The sequence below is a fragment of the Papio anubis genome, chromosome 9 (assembly GCF_008728515.1).
Source record: "Papio anubis isolate 15944 chromosome 9, Panubis1.0, whole genome shotgun sequence".
NCBI lineage: Eukaryota > Metazoa > Chordata > Mammalia > Primates > Cercopithecidae > Papio > Papio anubis.
The window spans coordinates 6771148-6787459 of NC_044984.1; the positions used below are offsets into that span (position 1 = coordinate 6771148).

Here is a 16312-nt window from a genome sequence, read left to right on the forward strand (position 1 = left end):
TAAATGTACTGTAGTTCATTATGAATCCCCAATATGAATCCTTTCAGGAAGCCTTCCCTGATTGCTCCACCCTGTAATGATCCCCTGAATTCCCATAGCATTTAATACGTACCTTTTATTGATATTTTAACTATTTCATACATGTTCCCAGCAAGATTGTCAGCTCTTCATGGAAGGAAATACGTTGCTTTGCTAAGCACGTAGTCAATGCTGAATATGTTGTTTGAATAAGTGAATGCTGTTACAAGCGTGCACCCTGACTTGGCCAGAATCCCTCTGGGCTCAGCTCTAAGCAGAACTGAGGTATGTCTACTAACGGTAAGAGCCCCTTGCTGAGAAAAATAATTTTTTTTTTTTTTTTTTTTTTTTTTTTTTTAAGAGAGTCTCACCCTATCACCCAGGCTGGATTGCATTGCTGCCATCTCAGTTCACTGCAACCTCTGCCTCCTGGGTTCAAGCGATTCTCCTGCCTCAGCCTCCCGAGCAGCTGGGATGACAGTCGCCCATCACCACGCCTGGCTAATTTTTTTTATCTTTAGTGGAGACAGGGTTTCACCATATTGGCCAGGCTGGTCTCGAACTCCTTACCTCAACTGATATACCTGCCTCGGCCTCCCAAAGTGCTGGGATTACAGGCATGAGCCACCACGTGCAGCAAAAAATAACTTTAACGGAAATAATTATAATGCCCATTTTACAAATGATGAAAATTATCCTCTAAAGGTAAGTGATTTTTTTCCCCCAAGGTCAAAGCAAGAAGGTAACAAAGTACACCTTTAAATATTTAAATGTTTAAATAGATGATGCATTTCTTTGTTTGTAATTGTAGTTTGTATCTTTTTTAAAGTGTCTTCCCTTTATCACATTTTTGGGCTCACCACTCAGTCTCTGTTGATGGAGAGTAAGGATTTTAAGGGCTCAGATGTGACCAGACCTATTGCTGTGTGGGTCAGAGATTGCTGATTCAAGAAACCTTGACATCAGGGGCTCGTATTGAAAGGTGGGAACAGGAAATCATAGTAATAGCTATACGTCCTGGTTCTCCTCCTGCTCTTTTCCTATTTACGTTAACTGGGCACTTCCTAGGCCTCAGTGTCTCCGTCAGCCCTGTTCTTGCCCTTGCTATAAGAAGAAAGTTTCCCAGCTACTTGGAAGGTTGAGACAGGAGAATCACTTGAACCTGGGAGGCGGAGGTCGCGGTGAGCCAAGATCATGCCATTGCACTCCAGCCTGGGCAACAAGAACTGAACTCCATCTCAAAAAAAAAAAAAAAAAAAAAAAAAAAAAAAAAGCAAGTTTCAAGTGCTCTAAACTCCTTAGGGAAAAGCTTTAGAACAATAAATGTGGGGCGTAGGGGGAGGAGGGCTGTTAATTTTAGCCTGGGGTTCTCCAGCTGGCATACTGTTCCCATCTTGAATCACTTCCACACCCTGAGCTGTGCCTGGGAGATCCCTCCCTCCTCCTGGGGGCTTCCCCATTCCCTGGTTTGGTCTGAGCCACAATGGCAAGCATTCCAGAAAAATGCTAAGAGAAGCCTGGCTGAGTCATTTGATGCACAGCTTAGGAGGCAAAGAAAGGATGGTGATGAGAGACACTGGTTCCAGTGGTGCCTGTGATGTGTGACCTCGAAGAACCTTCCAGTTCCCAAAAGGGCAGCATGGCCATTGTTTTGTTCTTGGTTAGCGACTCTGCTGCAGGTTTCTGAGGACCTCCCAAAGCCCCACAGTCTCTGTTTCAACTACAGGAGAGAGAAAAGTTAGGGTTTGTTCCTCAGGGCCTCATGACTCTTCATGGCTAACATGACAGTGCAATATCGTTTGGGAGAATTATTTTAATACAGTTCAGTGTCTGGAACAGTCTCCTTCCTCCTCTGTCTCTCCTGCCATCTGACTTTCCATGGGGAAAGGAGGACATTTAGGGAGAGGGAACAGGTGAGGATTTCCAGTATCTTGCTGGTGTATTTTAATTTATTTAAATTTAGAGAAACAGCGGTCTAATCAGGCAGTAATTAATTCCCTCTTCATTAGGGGCCTTCATGTGTGCCTTTTGCATATGGATGAGCCACGGGTCACACTGTCCCTTTGAAGAGAGATCCTTGCTGAAGGTGAGAGCCCAGTGTGCTCTCCGGCACTTGAGCTCCTTCCCCTTCTGTGCCAATGCTTCTCTTTTCTCCCCACCCTCACCTGACAAGGACTAGATTCCTGTGGGGAAAGAAGGAAAGGTTAATGAAGCTTCCTATCCCACCCTCCTTGGATCTGGATCCCTCCCTCACGGCCCACAGCATGTACCATCCATGCCTCATCCTGTACCCTCAGGTTTCATCCAGCCCGCTCCCTCCCATCAGCCGCCTGCTGGGATATCTTCATGCCCCAATGAGTTGACTCCTCAGAAGCTTGTTTGCCTGGCACCTCTGCTTTGAGTTGGTTCATCAATCCTTGGCCCCGCTCTGCTTCTTTCCTCTGTAGCAGTCCTTTCCTTAGGGAGTGTGACGCCCTGAATGCACACACTGCTGTAGTCCTGACAGATACGCTGCCTCCTCCTGGCACTCACCATTCTGTGCTGCACAGGCTCAGCTCCACTTCCCTCAGCTCACAGTACAGCTCCCAACACCTAAAGCACACGCCTACCAACACAGACATTCCTAGCCTGGCTTGAAAGACAAACGCATGGGGCATATCCAGTCTAGGGCAGCCCGGGCCACCCTTTTGTACACTACAACATCCCTGTCCTCCCTGAGGCCACCCCATTTCCAGGGAGCAAGTGGGGCACAGATTGGGGGAGGGGGGAGAGATGGGACCTGGGTGGTTACCATAGCAATAGAGCCTAGCAACAGCTGAGAGGCTGATGTGTGGGTTTTCACAGGGCTGTTACAAGAGCCAAACCTAGAATTGGGGACTCAGAGGTGACTGATCTCAACTGGGCAGCCTGCATTCCCTCCCCAAACACACCCCTTGATCCCACCCCCACACCCCTGCAGTGCCTCTCTCTGAGAGGGCAGAGTAGGGAAAGCTAATGAGTTAACCACAGGGCTTCTGATTCTGCACAGCTTTTGGGGGGCAGCTGTGGGTGGGGGCAGGTTAGGGAGCAAAGCTGAAAATAAACCAAGCAGGGCAGCTTCTTTCAGATGGCTCCCGCTCATCTTTTCTGCATTGCTCCATTTTTCTCTTCTCTTCCCCATTCTCCCTCCATCTGTCTTATCAGCTCTCTCTTCCACCTTGATCCACCTCCTATCCTTCCATGTAACTTTCCTTTTCTTCTGTCTCCCTTCTTTTGGTCTTTCTTGACCCTCCCTGGCAAGGAACAAGTGAGCCACGATTTCTATTCTAGTTTCTCTTGTGCGACTGCCCATCAGGACGGCTCCCTTCCATTTTGTCCCGAGTTAAAGCCCCAGTTGGCCCCCAGCTCCAGGTCAGAGGAGGGCAGGTGACTTAGGTCTAGAGGGGGTCCCCACCTCATCCTGTACCTCCTCCTGGCTGTCCACCCCCTCTCCTCCTCTCTACGGGGGTCAGAAGGCAGAACCAGGGGACTTGAGTATCTTGCAAAGGCTTTATTTGAAAATTTTGAAACTTACATCCCACAGTAATTCAAGATGATCAACCACAAGAAGAAGGAGATAATACAAAAATATATATCACAGCATAGGAGCCAGGGAAGAGGGGAAGAAGGAAGGTGGAAAACCAGTGAGAAGGAGGGAAGAACCTGAGGAGGGGGAAAGGGCAGGGAGGCAAAAGGAAGGAGAGTGGAAGGAAGGAGGGAAGAAAGGAGGGGATAGGAGGGAGTCTGGGAAGAGAAGGGGTAGATTTGGAGGCAGAGCTCCTGATGGCCTTGAACCAGCTGACTCCGGTCCCTGGCAGCCTCGGTGGAGTTAGGGAGGCCCAAAGGCAGACTGGGAAGGGAGGACTGGCTCAGGGGGCTCTGAAGTCCAGAAAACGGCACACACACAGACAGCCAGGACAGACAAGACAAAAGGGACTGTAGGAGAAAGGGAAGGGCAAACGGGAGTCCCTTTCTCATGTAGTGCAGCAGGCGACTCCCCAAAACCCATCTGTCAGAAAACAGATTTTAGCAGTGGGGTGGGGGTGAAGTCTGGGGCCTCACTACCCCCATTCCCAAGGGGGAGCCCTCAGGGTGATGCCGGCACCCTTGGAGTGGGATGGGGAGACAGAGAAACAAATGGTGAGGAATGGGACGAGACCATGACAGATGAGGGCACAAAGAGCCCCCAGCTCACCTCCCACCCACCTCTGGAGCAGCATGCAGGGGCTGCGGAAACGAGGTGAGTGGGTGTTCATGAAGGAGAGTGTGAGCACGCCACACAACACCACAACATCAGGCCGGGAAGTGCATGAGAGGTAAAGTGTGCAGGAAACACTGACCACCGAGTGAGCTGAGCACAGAATGTGGGAAGGAAAAGTGCAAATGTGAGACAAGAGAGAACATGAGAGTCAGCTGAGCGGAGCAGTGTGGACAGGGAGAGGGTGCAGGAGCATGTGCAAATGGCCTGTGAAGGTGGAGGTGAGTGCACAAGGCTTTCATGTGAGTGCACAAGGGTGGGGACAGGGACCCAAAGTCACAGATATGTGAGGCCCCCACCTGCAGGAGGGCGAGCAGATAGGATTGCCTGTGGGGCTGGGGAGTGTTCCGGGGTGGTGTGCAAGGGCAGGAGCCAGGAGCCCCCGTGGCCCCAGCTCCCCACAGCTGCCCCACCCTCAGTGGGGATGGGGGCTGTGCCGGCCCCTTGGCCTCCTGCTTGGCTGCACCCCAACATTGGGGGGCATCACAGATTCACCAGGGGAATCCTGAGAGGAAGAGGGAAAGGGCACAGTCAGGAACCAAGGGGTAGGCCAGACTAGAAGGGGAAGTTCAAGACAAAGAGAGGGAATCGGGGTTAAGAGGGCAGAGTTGTCTTAGACAAGGTGACACGAGAAAAAACCAAAGAGGGCAGAGTTGGAGTTATGGGCAGCAGAGAATAGGACACAGATCCTGAGAGACTGGGAGAAGGACGGCTGCCTCCCAGAGAGGAGCTGGTCCAGCCCCCTTGGGAGGGCCAGGAGCTGTGGGAGGCCACGCCTGCCTCCTCACCACCCACCCAGAGGGCACCCCCACCCCAGCTCTGAAGACCTAAGTTGCCTTCCCTCTTTGCCCTCCCATCCCATTGCCCCTGCCCTCACCGGTTCAACTGGAAGGCTGGAGCCCCCTTGGGGTGGGGCATCCCAGGCCGGGGTCCCCCTCGGGGCTCCTCATGGTCAGGGGTGGGGGTAGGCGAGTCCCCGAAGGCCCCCAGCACAGTGACTCCGGCTGGGGACAGGTCTGTCAGCGGCTGTTGGCTCTCCTCTTGCCTCAGGGCACCTTGCTGCCCTGAGGGTCTGCGCCGCTTCTGGCTGCGGTCCCAGCTGGGGCACAGAGGGAAAGAGGTTCTCTTGCACACTCAAGTAGCCCCCATCCTGGGCCTGCACCAGTGGTCACCCCTAGCCTTGCCCAGTCACTCCCAACATCTTACAGCAGAGAAACTGGCCAAAACAGTTCCCTCTACTAAATCCCCTTGGACTCTGTGCCCATAAAACCACTTCCCCTGCCCTCTGGGGGGGGCTTGGAAATCTAAACCTCCTTACCCTCTAAACCTGATCCAGATCCACAGAATTAGTATCCCCTCCCCACCACCACAGTGTCCTCCCCTCTGCATGCCCAGAAGAGTCATTTCTCTCCTCGGCAGACAACTAGCAGGTTTAGTTCTAGTTCAAAGCAAGCTAATGACTTGGACACCTGAGTCTAATGATTCAGTAAAGTGTGAAGGACTGAGTGATGCATTATTAAATGTGTGCAAAGAAAGCTCTGGATTTTCTCACTCCCCCCAGGCAACCCTAAGAAGGGCTCTGCAGACTGGATCAGCTTTCTCTGTGTTGGAGGAAATAGGGGCAAGGGAGGCCTACCAAAGCCCCAAATGCACAGAAATAATTCCCCTGTCTTCTCTTATCCTTGTATTTCCCTGGGAGACAGAATCTGCCCTGATTTCTCACCAGAAATTTGTCTTCCCCCAGCCAAATCCTTATTATCTTTTCCCAAGTTCTTGTCTTCATCCAACATTTCCCACCATTTCCCACCCACCCCCCAGCAAAAGTGCTGCCCCTGCCCCTCCTGGCTAGAGCCTCGACTGCCAAACATTCCATCCCCATCTGCCAGCACCCTCCTCCTCTCAGCTTACCAGAACTTGAAGATGATGCCAGTGGCCACGAGAACAATGATGATGGAGATGGTAATTGTGACATAAAGCTGGGGGTCCACACCTGATTGGGGTGGGAAGAAAGTTTTAGGGAGCCCCAAGGTGGTAGGAGCCAAGAGGGGCTGGGGGCTCGGCTGGGGGCTGGAGTGGCATTGCTGTGTGGAGCCACGCTGCCGACTCTGTCTGCCCCTCTGGAGCCTCCCTCTTTATTGTTATCACCAGCGTTCCCCTGAGTTTTCAGCTCTTTTCCTCCACTTTCCCAAATGTATTTCACCAAATCCTGTGTGTGTGTGTGACGAGGATGAGGCTCTGTGATCAGAAAGAACCTACCGCTATGCCTAGAAACTATGGGGTGGAGACGTCTCTGCCGTGGCCCAACTCCCAAACCACGGGCCCTGTTCCTGTCCGCACTCCCTGAGCCAAGACGCCTCCCGGGTAGTGTCCTTCATCCATGGCATTCTCTGCCCAGAATCCTCCCACTCTGTTTTCAAGGGCCAGCTCAAATGTCAATTCTCTGAAGGTGTCCTGATCCCCAAGCAGGAGGGGACTCTCACTTCTCTTTTTTCCTAAATCATGCTGCAAGTGCCTCTATTTAAGCATTTATTACGTTGACTCCTCTCCGAGTACTTTCATATCTGTCTGCTCCAGTGGACCTGAACTCCGACAGGGTGTCTCTGTCGCTGCGTCCTGTGCCAGTATAGTGCCTGACACATTTGTTGGAGGAGCTAACAGACAAGGCCTCTATTTCTGCCCCTTGGAGGCTTCACCCAGCCTCCCCATCCATCATATCCCTCCCAGCCTTTCCCACTCACCTTCCCCACGGCCCCCGAACAGGAACGGCCGCAGGGTGGCAGGTGCCTCTCCAAGGATAAGCCCATCTCCATCACCCCGCATGGAGTCTGAGTTGGGGTGTGGGGTTGCGAGCCCATGAGGGGCTGCAAAACCATAGTCCAGAAATCCGGGATTGGCAGAGTTGGGGTCCCCTCCATCCTCTCGAGACACGGTGGGACCCCACACAATAGCCCAGGGGTACTGGGATGAGGGCGGCCCCTCCTCAAAGCCTGATGGGGTGGCTGGGGGTGCAGTGCCAGGCAGGACTTGCCGACGTGATCTTGGGACCCGAGGGGATCGGCTTGGTGGAGGTGCCCGCTCCCACACGCACACATGACGTGGGGCCGAGGGGCCTCCCCGGGCACACGGGGGGCGGGCTGGGGCTGGTGGGGTTCGAGGGGAGGAGGAAGAGCCCTGAGCAGGCGGTGGGAGGGGCAGCAACAGCAGTGGCCAGAGAGGGAGGAGGTGGGACAGCAGCAGCGCAGGCCTGCAAGAAGGGAGAGAACGTGGCTGAGACACAGGCCTACTGTGGGCCTACGTGTGGGAAGGACAGGCTCACGCCAGAAACCTCCAGGTTTCCCTGTGAAAGCAGGTGGGCCTTGGGAAGATTCTCGCCTCATTTCCCATCTTCCAAGGGAGGATGGCCCTCAGGAGGGAAGGCCCTGGATGGGTCTAGGAAGGAAGGAGTCATGACCCCAGGGAATGTGGTCTCCAAGCTCCCTCTGCTGGGCCAAACTTACCACATCCTGGACTCCATGTCTGAGGTCTTCCTCAGCTGTGACCCAGATTTTCAGCCTTTACTGGGAGAAAAAGGGGGCCATCACACCCCAGCCCTGCCCTGTGTACTTCCCCAGCTAATTCATCCACCAATTCTACCCGCATCTGCCCTCCCAGGCCACCCAGCTGCCAGCTATGCTGCTGCACCCAGGATCCACTGCTTCTTAGCATCCTTTTGGGGCAAAAACTGTAGCCTGGTTGCCTGACCAGACCCCAGCCCCATCTACAACTTCTCAGGTCCCTATTACCTCTCCACCCCAGGGTCTACTCTGGCTTCTCTGGCTTCCTTTCTTCTCACTTCCTCTGCCCACAGCTCCAGGCTTTTCTTGGATCTTAATTTAGAGCCAAGAACCTTGTGATTCCTTGAGCACCTACCGCTAGGGAGGGAGTCTGAGGGTAGGGGGAGGGATGGGGAAGTCAATCTGAGCAAGCGAGTGAGTGTGTGTGCGTGCAGGGGGGCCCTTCCAGCCCTCCCACCCCACTGGCAGTGCCAGGCATTTGTCTTATGATTAGCCCCAGGAGTCTGCATCTTCAGGAGAAAGGAAGAGATGGAGGGATGGAAGGAAAGAGACAGAGAGAGGTGAGTGGGAGAAAAACTACAGAATATAATTTTTGCTCTTAATGTTTAATCATCCAAGTGCATAGGTACCCTCTGAAGGGAGGTGGAGTCAGGAAGAAGCCACCCCCTCAAATGTGGCTCTCCTGGGTAAAGAATCCTGGGAAAATCGGGATGGTTGGTTTTGAAAGAGAAAGGGTATGTTCTCAGAGCTGCGGGTGGTGGATCCAGGAGGGGCAGCCTCCCCAGAGGGAGTGAGGACAGGACACCCGGTGTCCTCTAGATTCTGGGTCTAAATCTGCCCAATGGGCCGGATGCAGTGGCTCACGCCTGTAATCCCAGCACTTTGGGAGGCCAAAGCAGGTGGATCACCTGAGATCAGGAGTTCAAGACCAGCCTGGCCAACATAGTGAAACCCCGTGTCTACTAAAAATACAAAAATTAGCCGGGGGTGGTGGTGGGCGCCTGCAATCCCAGGTATTCAGAGGGCTAAGGCAGGAGAATCCCTTGAACCTGGGAGGCAAAGATTGCAGTGAGCAGAGATCACGCCATTGCACTCCAGTCTGGGCGACAAGAGCAAGACTCCGACTCAAAAAATAAAAATAAATAAATAATCTGCCCATTGAGTCTTCCCAGAGAACAACAGGGAAACAAGATGGGACAGTCACGGGAAGGGAGTGGGGAAGTAGGCAGTGGGAGAGATGGGCAGGGGTGAAGGGCTGGGAGATGGAAGGGTGGTTAAGAGTGAGAGAGGAGAGAGGTGAAGAGGAAGCTGGCCTGGAGTGCAGGGTGAGAGAGAGCAGGCAGACCTGAAAAAGAGTGGACTGGGAAGAGAGGAGGAGAGTGGGTGCAGAAGACCCGAACTGTGGAGGATGCCGAAAGGAGGAAAGGATGAGAGAAAAGGTCAGGGAGGGGAAACGGAGAGGATGAAGGGTTCACAGGTGCAGGGGAAGAAGGGGCAGGAGGAGAAGGAGAGAGCGGTCCAGGCAGGACAGCCAGAGGAGTGGAGCGTAAGGGAATGGGAAAAAAGGGGGAAGAGCCCAGGATGGGGAGAAAGGAAGTGGGAAAGGAGAGAACATAAATGCTGAAGAAAAAATGACATGAGGAAGGGGCTGGGAAACGAGGCGGGAGCAGCAAAGATGGAGGAGTTGGGAATTGCTCCCCCAAATGTAAAGGGATATGGAGATACGGAAAGACATAGGGATAGGGGCATGGTGGGAAGAAGGGAGAGAGGGGAAGGGAAGAAAGCTAGAGGGAGGGAGCGAGGCGTGTAGAGCGAACCAGTGAAGCGGAGAAGGGCTCCCAGGCGCATCTGTGGCCAGCTGACTCCAAGACTATCGCCGCTCGGCCTGTGCATCCCCCCCAACCAGCGCCAACCCAGCCCCTGGGCCCCGCACAGCTTCAGCCGCCCCCTCCAGGAAGCCCGCAGTCCCCGGGCTGGCGCGCCACCCCCACCCCTCTCCCAGCTCCTCACCGACCTGTTGTGCGCAGGAGACGAGCTGGGGGTGGGGCGGGAGCCTCGGGGTGCGGGAGCCGGCCCCCAGCCCCAGCGTGGCCCCCATCCCACCCATCCCGCAGGCCCGCACTCTCCGCACAGGGCTGGAGAGTGGCAAGAGTCGGGGGAGACGAAGAAAAGGAGGTCGGCGAAGGGACTCCGAGGCAGGGAGCGCCGAGAGCGGACTAGGGACCCGAGGCAGGAGACTGCGCGGAGCCGCCCGCCGAGCCGAGGCTGGATGGAGGCAGCCGCGGGGACGGGGACCGCTGCGCCAGGGAGGGCGGGAGCGAGCCAGGACCGCAGAGGGATGGAGAGCCCTTCGGGGAAGGGGCGCTGGGAGGCTGGAGGCCTTGTCCCGGGCGAGGGACCGCGTCGGGAGGGGCAGGAGGCGAAGGGCGCGGAGCCGGGAAGGGCAGGGCCGGACTCCCCGCGGGTGGGGGCGTGGGGGTCCCTCTCACTCACCTGCATGGTTGGCGCGGCGGCGCGACGACTGCGGGCGCTCGGGCCTGAGCGGGGCTGGGGGGTCGCAGGAGCGGGCGGAGTGCGGGGCATGGTCGGGAGGTTTGGCCCGCGGCAGGGCGCTGGAGCGGGTGGGGGGCGGGCGCCCGGGGCGCGGTGCGGCGGCGGCGGCGGCGGGAGATGCTCGCCTCGGCTCCGCTCGGCTTGGCTCGGCTGGGCTCGGCGCGGCGGCCGGGACCGCTCCGTCTCCGCCTCCCCCTCCCGCCGGAGGCCACGCACGGTTTAACCCTCCTGCTGCCGCGCTGCAGGAGTCAAACCCGGCTATGTCCCAGGTGGAGGGCTGAAGAGGGTGGCGGGGTCCAGCGACCGTCCGGTTCCCTGGGTTCTGATGGCAGTCTGCTCACCTCCTTCACCCCAACTCCAGGGACACCCACGGTCGCCTCAATCAGTTTCTGAGATTCTGAGTCACTCAATGCTCTGCATTCCCAACTTTGTTCTTTTGTATTCTGGTTTGTAGAGATGGGGACTCGCTGTGTTGCCCAGCCTGGTCTTGAACGCCTGGGCTCAAGCTATCCTTCCCGCTCAGCTTCCCGAAGTGCTGGGATTACAGTCACCACTGCCTGTCCCCCAACTTTGTTTTGTCCGCTGTGGAAGGTGCCCGAGGTCAAGGCTGGGGACAAGGGGTGGAGGGAAGGACTGGGGAGGAAGGACCTTGCACCATCTTTGGATTATCCCCACAGCTTGATCCCCTATTTCACTCTGGCTCTGCTACCATGCATTAAGTGGATCACGTCGAAATTCCTGGGCTTTTCCAGCACTGGAATACCCAGACTCCGTACGGTGACTTATAAGAACCTATATGACCTGGCTCCTAGGTGGCTCTCTGATTTCCTTTCCTAAAGATTTCTATTGCCGGTCGCGGTGGCTCACTCCTGTAATCCCAGCACTTTGAGAGGCCGAGGCGGGTGGATCACGAGGTCAGGAGATCGAGACCACGGTGAAACCCCGTCTCTACTAAATACAAAAAATTAGCCTGGCGTGGTGGTGGGTGCCTGTAATCACACCTACTAACGAGGCTGAGGCAGAATTACTTGAACCTGGGAGGCGGAGGTTGCAGTGAGCCGAGATCACGCCACTGCACTCCAGCCTGGGCGACAGAGCGAGACTCCACCTCAAAAAAAAAAAAAAAAAAAAAAAAAAAGGTGGCTGTTCCTGGATGGAGACAAGCTTAACCTGCCTCAGGGCCTTTGCACTTGCTGTTCCCTCTGTCTGGAATACTTTTCCCTGGCTTTTCACAATGACTCACTGTTTTCATTCCAGTCTCACCTAGATCCAACACCTTCTGGGAGGCCTTGCCTAATGTGGCTATCAAAAGTAGCCTCTCCTGCCCCTTCTCCCACCACCTGGACACCATCCCTCTCTACCACACTACCTTGTTTTTCCTCTGGGCACTTCTAGGACACCACACTCTCCTCATTTCCCTCCAACCTCACTGGCTGTTCTTAGTCTTCCTCGGGTGACTTCTAAATGTTGGAGCCTCCTAGGGCTTAGTCCTTGGCCATTCTCTCTTTCCACATTCTCTGTCCAGTGATCTCATCCAGTCCCAGGGCTTAAATACTATGTAAATGTCAGTGAGTCCTAAATTTATATCCAGAGTGCCAGACTCATTTATCCAACAGCCTACTTGACATCTCCACTTGGATGTCTAATAGCCATGCAAAGCTAATGTGACTAAAATAGATGTCTTGAATTCCCTCACCCCCAATCCATTTTTCTCCCAGTGATCCCCATCTTGGGGCTTGACAACTACTAGTTGTTCAGGCTAAAAATCTAGGAAACATCCCTCCTTTCCCCTTTTTTTCACTGATTCTGTCCCTGTATCTAATTCACCAACAAGTCCTGTGGGCTCTGCGTCCAAAATATATCCCAAATTCATCTCCTTCTCTCTATCTTTATTGCTACAGTCCTGTTCTAAGCCCTCATGTCTCATCCAGATTATCATAATAGCTTTCTCACTGGTCCCTGCTTCTGCCCTTGTCTTTACAAACTAGTTTTTGCAATATTGATAATATTTTAAAAATCAAAACCATGTCATGCTCTTCCGTGCTTAAAATATTCGAGTGGCTTTTCATTACACTTGGAATAAATCTGAACTCCTTGTAAGGAGAAGCCCACCACCCTGTACCCACCTCATACACAGTGCTCCTGCTGGATCAGACTACTTGCTGTTCTGTAACATCAGAAGTCATTCTCTTAGCATCCCTGCACTTTTTTTTTTTTTTTTTTTTTTTTTGAGACAGGGTGTCTCTCTGTTGCCCAGGCTGGAGTGCAATGGCATGATCTCAGTTTACTGCAACCTCCGCCTCCCAGGCTCAAGCAATTCTCCTGCCTCAGCTGCCCAAGTAGCTGGGATTACAGATGCTCCCCACTACTGCCCCGCTAATTTTTGTATTTTTACTAGAGACGGGGTTTCACCATGTTGGCCAGGCTGGTCTCGAACTCCTGACCTCAGATGATCTTCCCACCTCGGCCTCCCAAAATGCTGGTATTACAGGCGTGAGTCGCCACACCCGGCCCAACTCATCACTTTCTGAAATGATCTAATATGTGTTTACTATTTACTGTCTGCTCCCTCCTGCCCCCCCAAACATTAGAGAGCCAAGATCTTATTTGTCTTGTTGACTGCGTATCCCTACTCCTACTGCACTGCCTTGGCATGTAGTAGATGCTCAACATGTACCACTTAATGAACTTCTCCTGGGACCCCTGCCCACTCTGAACTCTTTTAGTTCTCTCCCCTGCTGTCCTCCTGCCTCTCCTCTCTAGCTGCCTGCCCCCCACTGATCTCTGTCCTATGCCAAATGCTTCAGGTTGAGCCTGTGCTCATGGCTCATGTCCACACCCCTTCAGATTCTCCCCCTACATTTGCTGCATTGTGAACCGTCGTCAGCTTGGAGCTCCTGCCTCCTGGAAGGAAGGAAGCCTGCTGTTCTGACCAACATCTGCAGCAGCTGCCCTCTTGCTCGCCTGTCCCTGACAGCCGTTCATTTGAGGTCGGAACAGCAGTGAGTGAGCCGTCCTCCTAGCGTCTCCCATTGGTGGGGGAAAGACAACGCACACTGGATGTGAACCTGGCCAAGGGGCCATGTGAGTCAGGTGCGCAACTCCTACCACATCCTGGGCTCCTTAAGCCCCAGAACATCCTGAGGATATGCTCCAGGTGAACTTGTGTCACTGGCATGGACCAAGCTTATCAAGTGAATATTCATGCTCAGTGTAAGTGCTTTTGACACTGAGGACCTTGGGTCATTAATTATTTCTATTATTCTTGATTCATTCATTCCATTTTTTTTTTTTTTTTTTTTTGAGACAGGGTCTCACTCTGTCACCCAGGCTGGAGTGTAGTGGCACAATCACGGCTCACAGAAGCCTTGACCTCCTGGGCTCAAGCAGTCCTCCCACCTCAGCCCCCAAGTATCTGGGACTACAGGTGTGTGCCACCATGCCAGGCTAATTTGTGGGTTTTTTGTTTTTTTTTTTTGCAGAGATGAGATTTTGCCACGTTGTCCAGGCTGGTCATACAAATATGGTCATTTAAATGCCAGTGACATGCCAGGTACTGTGCCGTGGCTGGGGATACAGTGGAGAGCAAGAATGAAGTCATCTCTGTCTTGGTGGAGCTTACAGTCTGGTAGGGAGGCAGTGAAAGGGGCAGTGATAAATGTGACTTCAGATGAGTTTGAGGACCCGCCCACACTCCACAGTCTCTGTACATCCTTGTCCTGTTTCTGGCTCTGCTGGTATCTTCATCACTATCTCTGGGCTCATTTTTAATTAATTAATTTATTTTCAGAGATGGAGTTTCACCGTGTTGGCCGGGCTGGTCTCGAACTCCTGAGCTCAAGTAATCCTCCCACCTTGGCCTCCCAAAGTGCGGGAATTACAGGTGAGCCACCTTCACCTGGCTCATTTAGGGTGAATTTCTGTCTGTTTTCTGTCCTCAAATATCCAATATTCTTCTTCTGAACTCTTCTCTCTCTCAGCTGATGATCTTGCTTGCTGCTTTTCTGAGAAAATAGAAACAAGCAGGAGAAAACTTCCCCATTCCCACCAGCACACCCCAGCCCCACTGCACCTACTGTGGGGGATCTCAAACACTGCCACCCACCCAAAGTCATCACTCCTGCAAATGTCCCTCCTTCTCCTGCAGCATCACTCTCCTCCTGTCTACTTGATCATTGCCGGCAGCCCACAAACACGCTGTAATTCCTCCCAGCTTAAAACATCCTTCTCAACTGGCTGGCTGGGCCCAGCCTCTGCCCTTCTCTGCTTCCCTTTACAGGAAAGCTTTCCCAGAAGATGCTCTCTATTCACCGTCTCCTCTACTTCTCCAATTCCTTCTCTCTTGTATCAGCTTTAATCTAAACTCTTTAACTTTTGTAATTCACTTTTTTTTCTTTTTGAGACAGGATCTCACTGGGTTGCCCATGCTGGAGTGCAGTGGCATGATCATAGTTCACTGCTGCCTGGAACTGCTGGGCTCAAGCAAATCCTGCCTTAGCCTCCAGAGTGGCTGGGACTACAGGTGTGCACCACCAGCCTAGCTAATTTTTTAATTATTATTTGATAGAGGTGGGGGATCTCGCTATGTTGTCTAGGCTGGTCTCCAACTTCTGGCCTCAACTCAGCACCTTAGCCTCTCAAAGTGCTAGGATTATAGGCATAAGCCACTGCCCCCAGCCCCTGTTTTTATTTTATTTTATTTTTGAGATGGAGTCTTGCTCTGTTGCCCAGGCTGGAGTGCAGTGGCATGATCTCAGCTCGCTGCAACCTCCGCTTCCCAGGTTCAAGCAATTCTTCTGCCTCAGCCTCCCAAGTAGCTGGGACTACAGGCACGAGCCACCAGTCCCAGCTAATTTTTGTATTTTTAGTAGAGACAGTGTTTCTCCATGTTGGTCAGGCTGGTCTGGAACTCCTGACTTCCGGCGATCCACCCATCTCGGCCTCCCAAAGTGTTGGGATTACAGGCTTGAGCCACTGTGCCCAGCCTATTTTATTTTATCTTGAGACAGAGTTTCACTCTTGTTGCCCAGACTGCAGTGCAGTAGCGCTATCTCTGCTCACTGCAACCTCCTGGCTCCTGGATTCAAGTGATTCTCCTTCCTCAGCCTCCCAAGTACCTGAGACGATAGGCGTGCGCCACCACACCCAGCTAATTTTTGTATTTTTGGTAGAGACAGGGTTTCACTATGTTGGCCAGGCAGTTCTTCAACTCCTGACCTCAGGTGATCCACCCGGCTCAGCCTCCCAAAGTGCTGGGATTACAGGCGTGAGCCACCATGCCTGGCCCCCTGTTTTTAAAATATAGTTTTCAGCTGGGCGCAGTGGCTCACGCCTGTAATCCCAGCACTTTGGAAGGCCGAGGCGAGTGGATCATGAGGTCAGGAGTTCAAGACCAGCCTGGCCAATATGGTGAAAGTCCGTCTCTACTAAAAATACAAAAATGAGCTGGGCATACTGGTGAGTGCTTGTAATCCCACCTATTTGGGAGGCTGAGGCAGGAGAATCGCTTGAACCCAGGAAGCAGAGGTTGCAGTGAGCCAAGATTGTGCCACTGCATTCCAGCCTGGGTGATAGGAAGACTACGTCTCAAAAAAAAAAAACTTAAAAAAAAATTTTTTTAAATAAAAATTGGCCGGGTGCAGTGGCTCATGCCTGTAATCCCAGCACTTTGGGAGGGTGAGGCAGGTGGATCATGAGGTCAGGAGATCGAGACCATCCTGGCGAACACGGTGAAACCCCGTCTCTACTAAAAATACAAAAAATTAGCTGTTCGTGGTGGCAGGTGCCTGTAATCCCAGCTACTCGGGAGGTTCAGGCAGGAGAATCGCTTGAACCTAGGAGGTGGAGGTTGCAGTGAGCTGAGATTGCACCACTGCACTCCGGCCTGGGTGACAGAGCGAGACTCCGTCAC

At 53.3% G+C, this 16312-nt stretch overlaps 1 protein-coding gene across 6 annotated transcripts; it reads right to left on the bottom strand.

Annotated features, from left to right (window-relative positions):
* Positions 1-1816: 1816 nt before the first annotated feature.
* PIANP (PILR alpha associated neural protein) lies at positions 1817-10680 on the bottom strand. 6 transcript variants are annotated; one of them, XM_009180075.4, is made up of 6 exons: positions 10342-10680; positions 7792-7851; positions 7033-7538; positions 6203-6284; positions 5172-5393; positions 1817-2201 (listed from the first exon to the last, which is right to left on the bottom strand). In XM_009180075.4, the coding sequence occupies exons 2-6, from the start codon at positions 7806-7808 to the stop codon at positions 2180-2182; spliced, it is 849 nt and encodes a 282-aa protein (XP_009178339.1). In that variant the 5' UTR covers positions 7809-7851; positions 10342-10680; the 3' UTR covers positions 1817-2179. The 6 variants fall into 6 exon arrangements, with proteins under 6 accessions (XP_009178339.1, XP_003905927.1, XP_003905928.1 ...); XM_003905878.4 differs by lacking the exon at positions 1817-2201 and adding an exon at positions 3531-4799 and having other exon boundaries at positions 10342-10679; XM_003905879.4 differs by lacking the exons at positions 1817-2201; positions 10342-10680 and adding exons at positions 3531-4799; positions 9863-10317.
* Between the last annotated feature and the right edge of the window lie 5632 nt (positions 10681-16312).

What these genes read in the sequence shown, in the direction of transcription:
- PIANP (XM_009180075.4), bottom strand. An exon ending in GTTCGGGGGCCGTGGGGAAG is followed by an intron (nt 6,285 to 7,032) that starts GTGAGTGGGAAA and finishes CACCCCAATCAG; the next exon opens with GTGTGGACCCCCAGCTTTAT. An exon ending in CCAGCCTTCCAGTTGAACCG is followed by an intron (nt 2,202 to 5,171) that starts GTGAGGGCAGGG and finishes CTTTCCCCACAG; the next exon opens with GAATCTAGTCCTTGTCAGGT.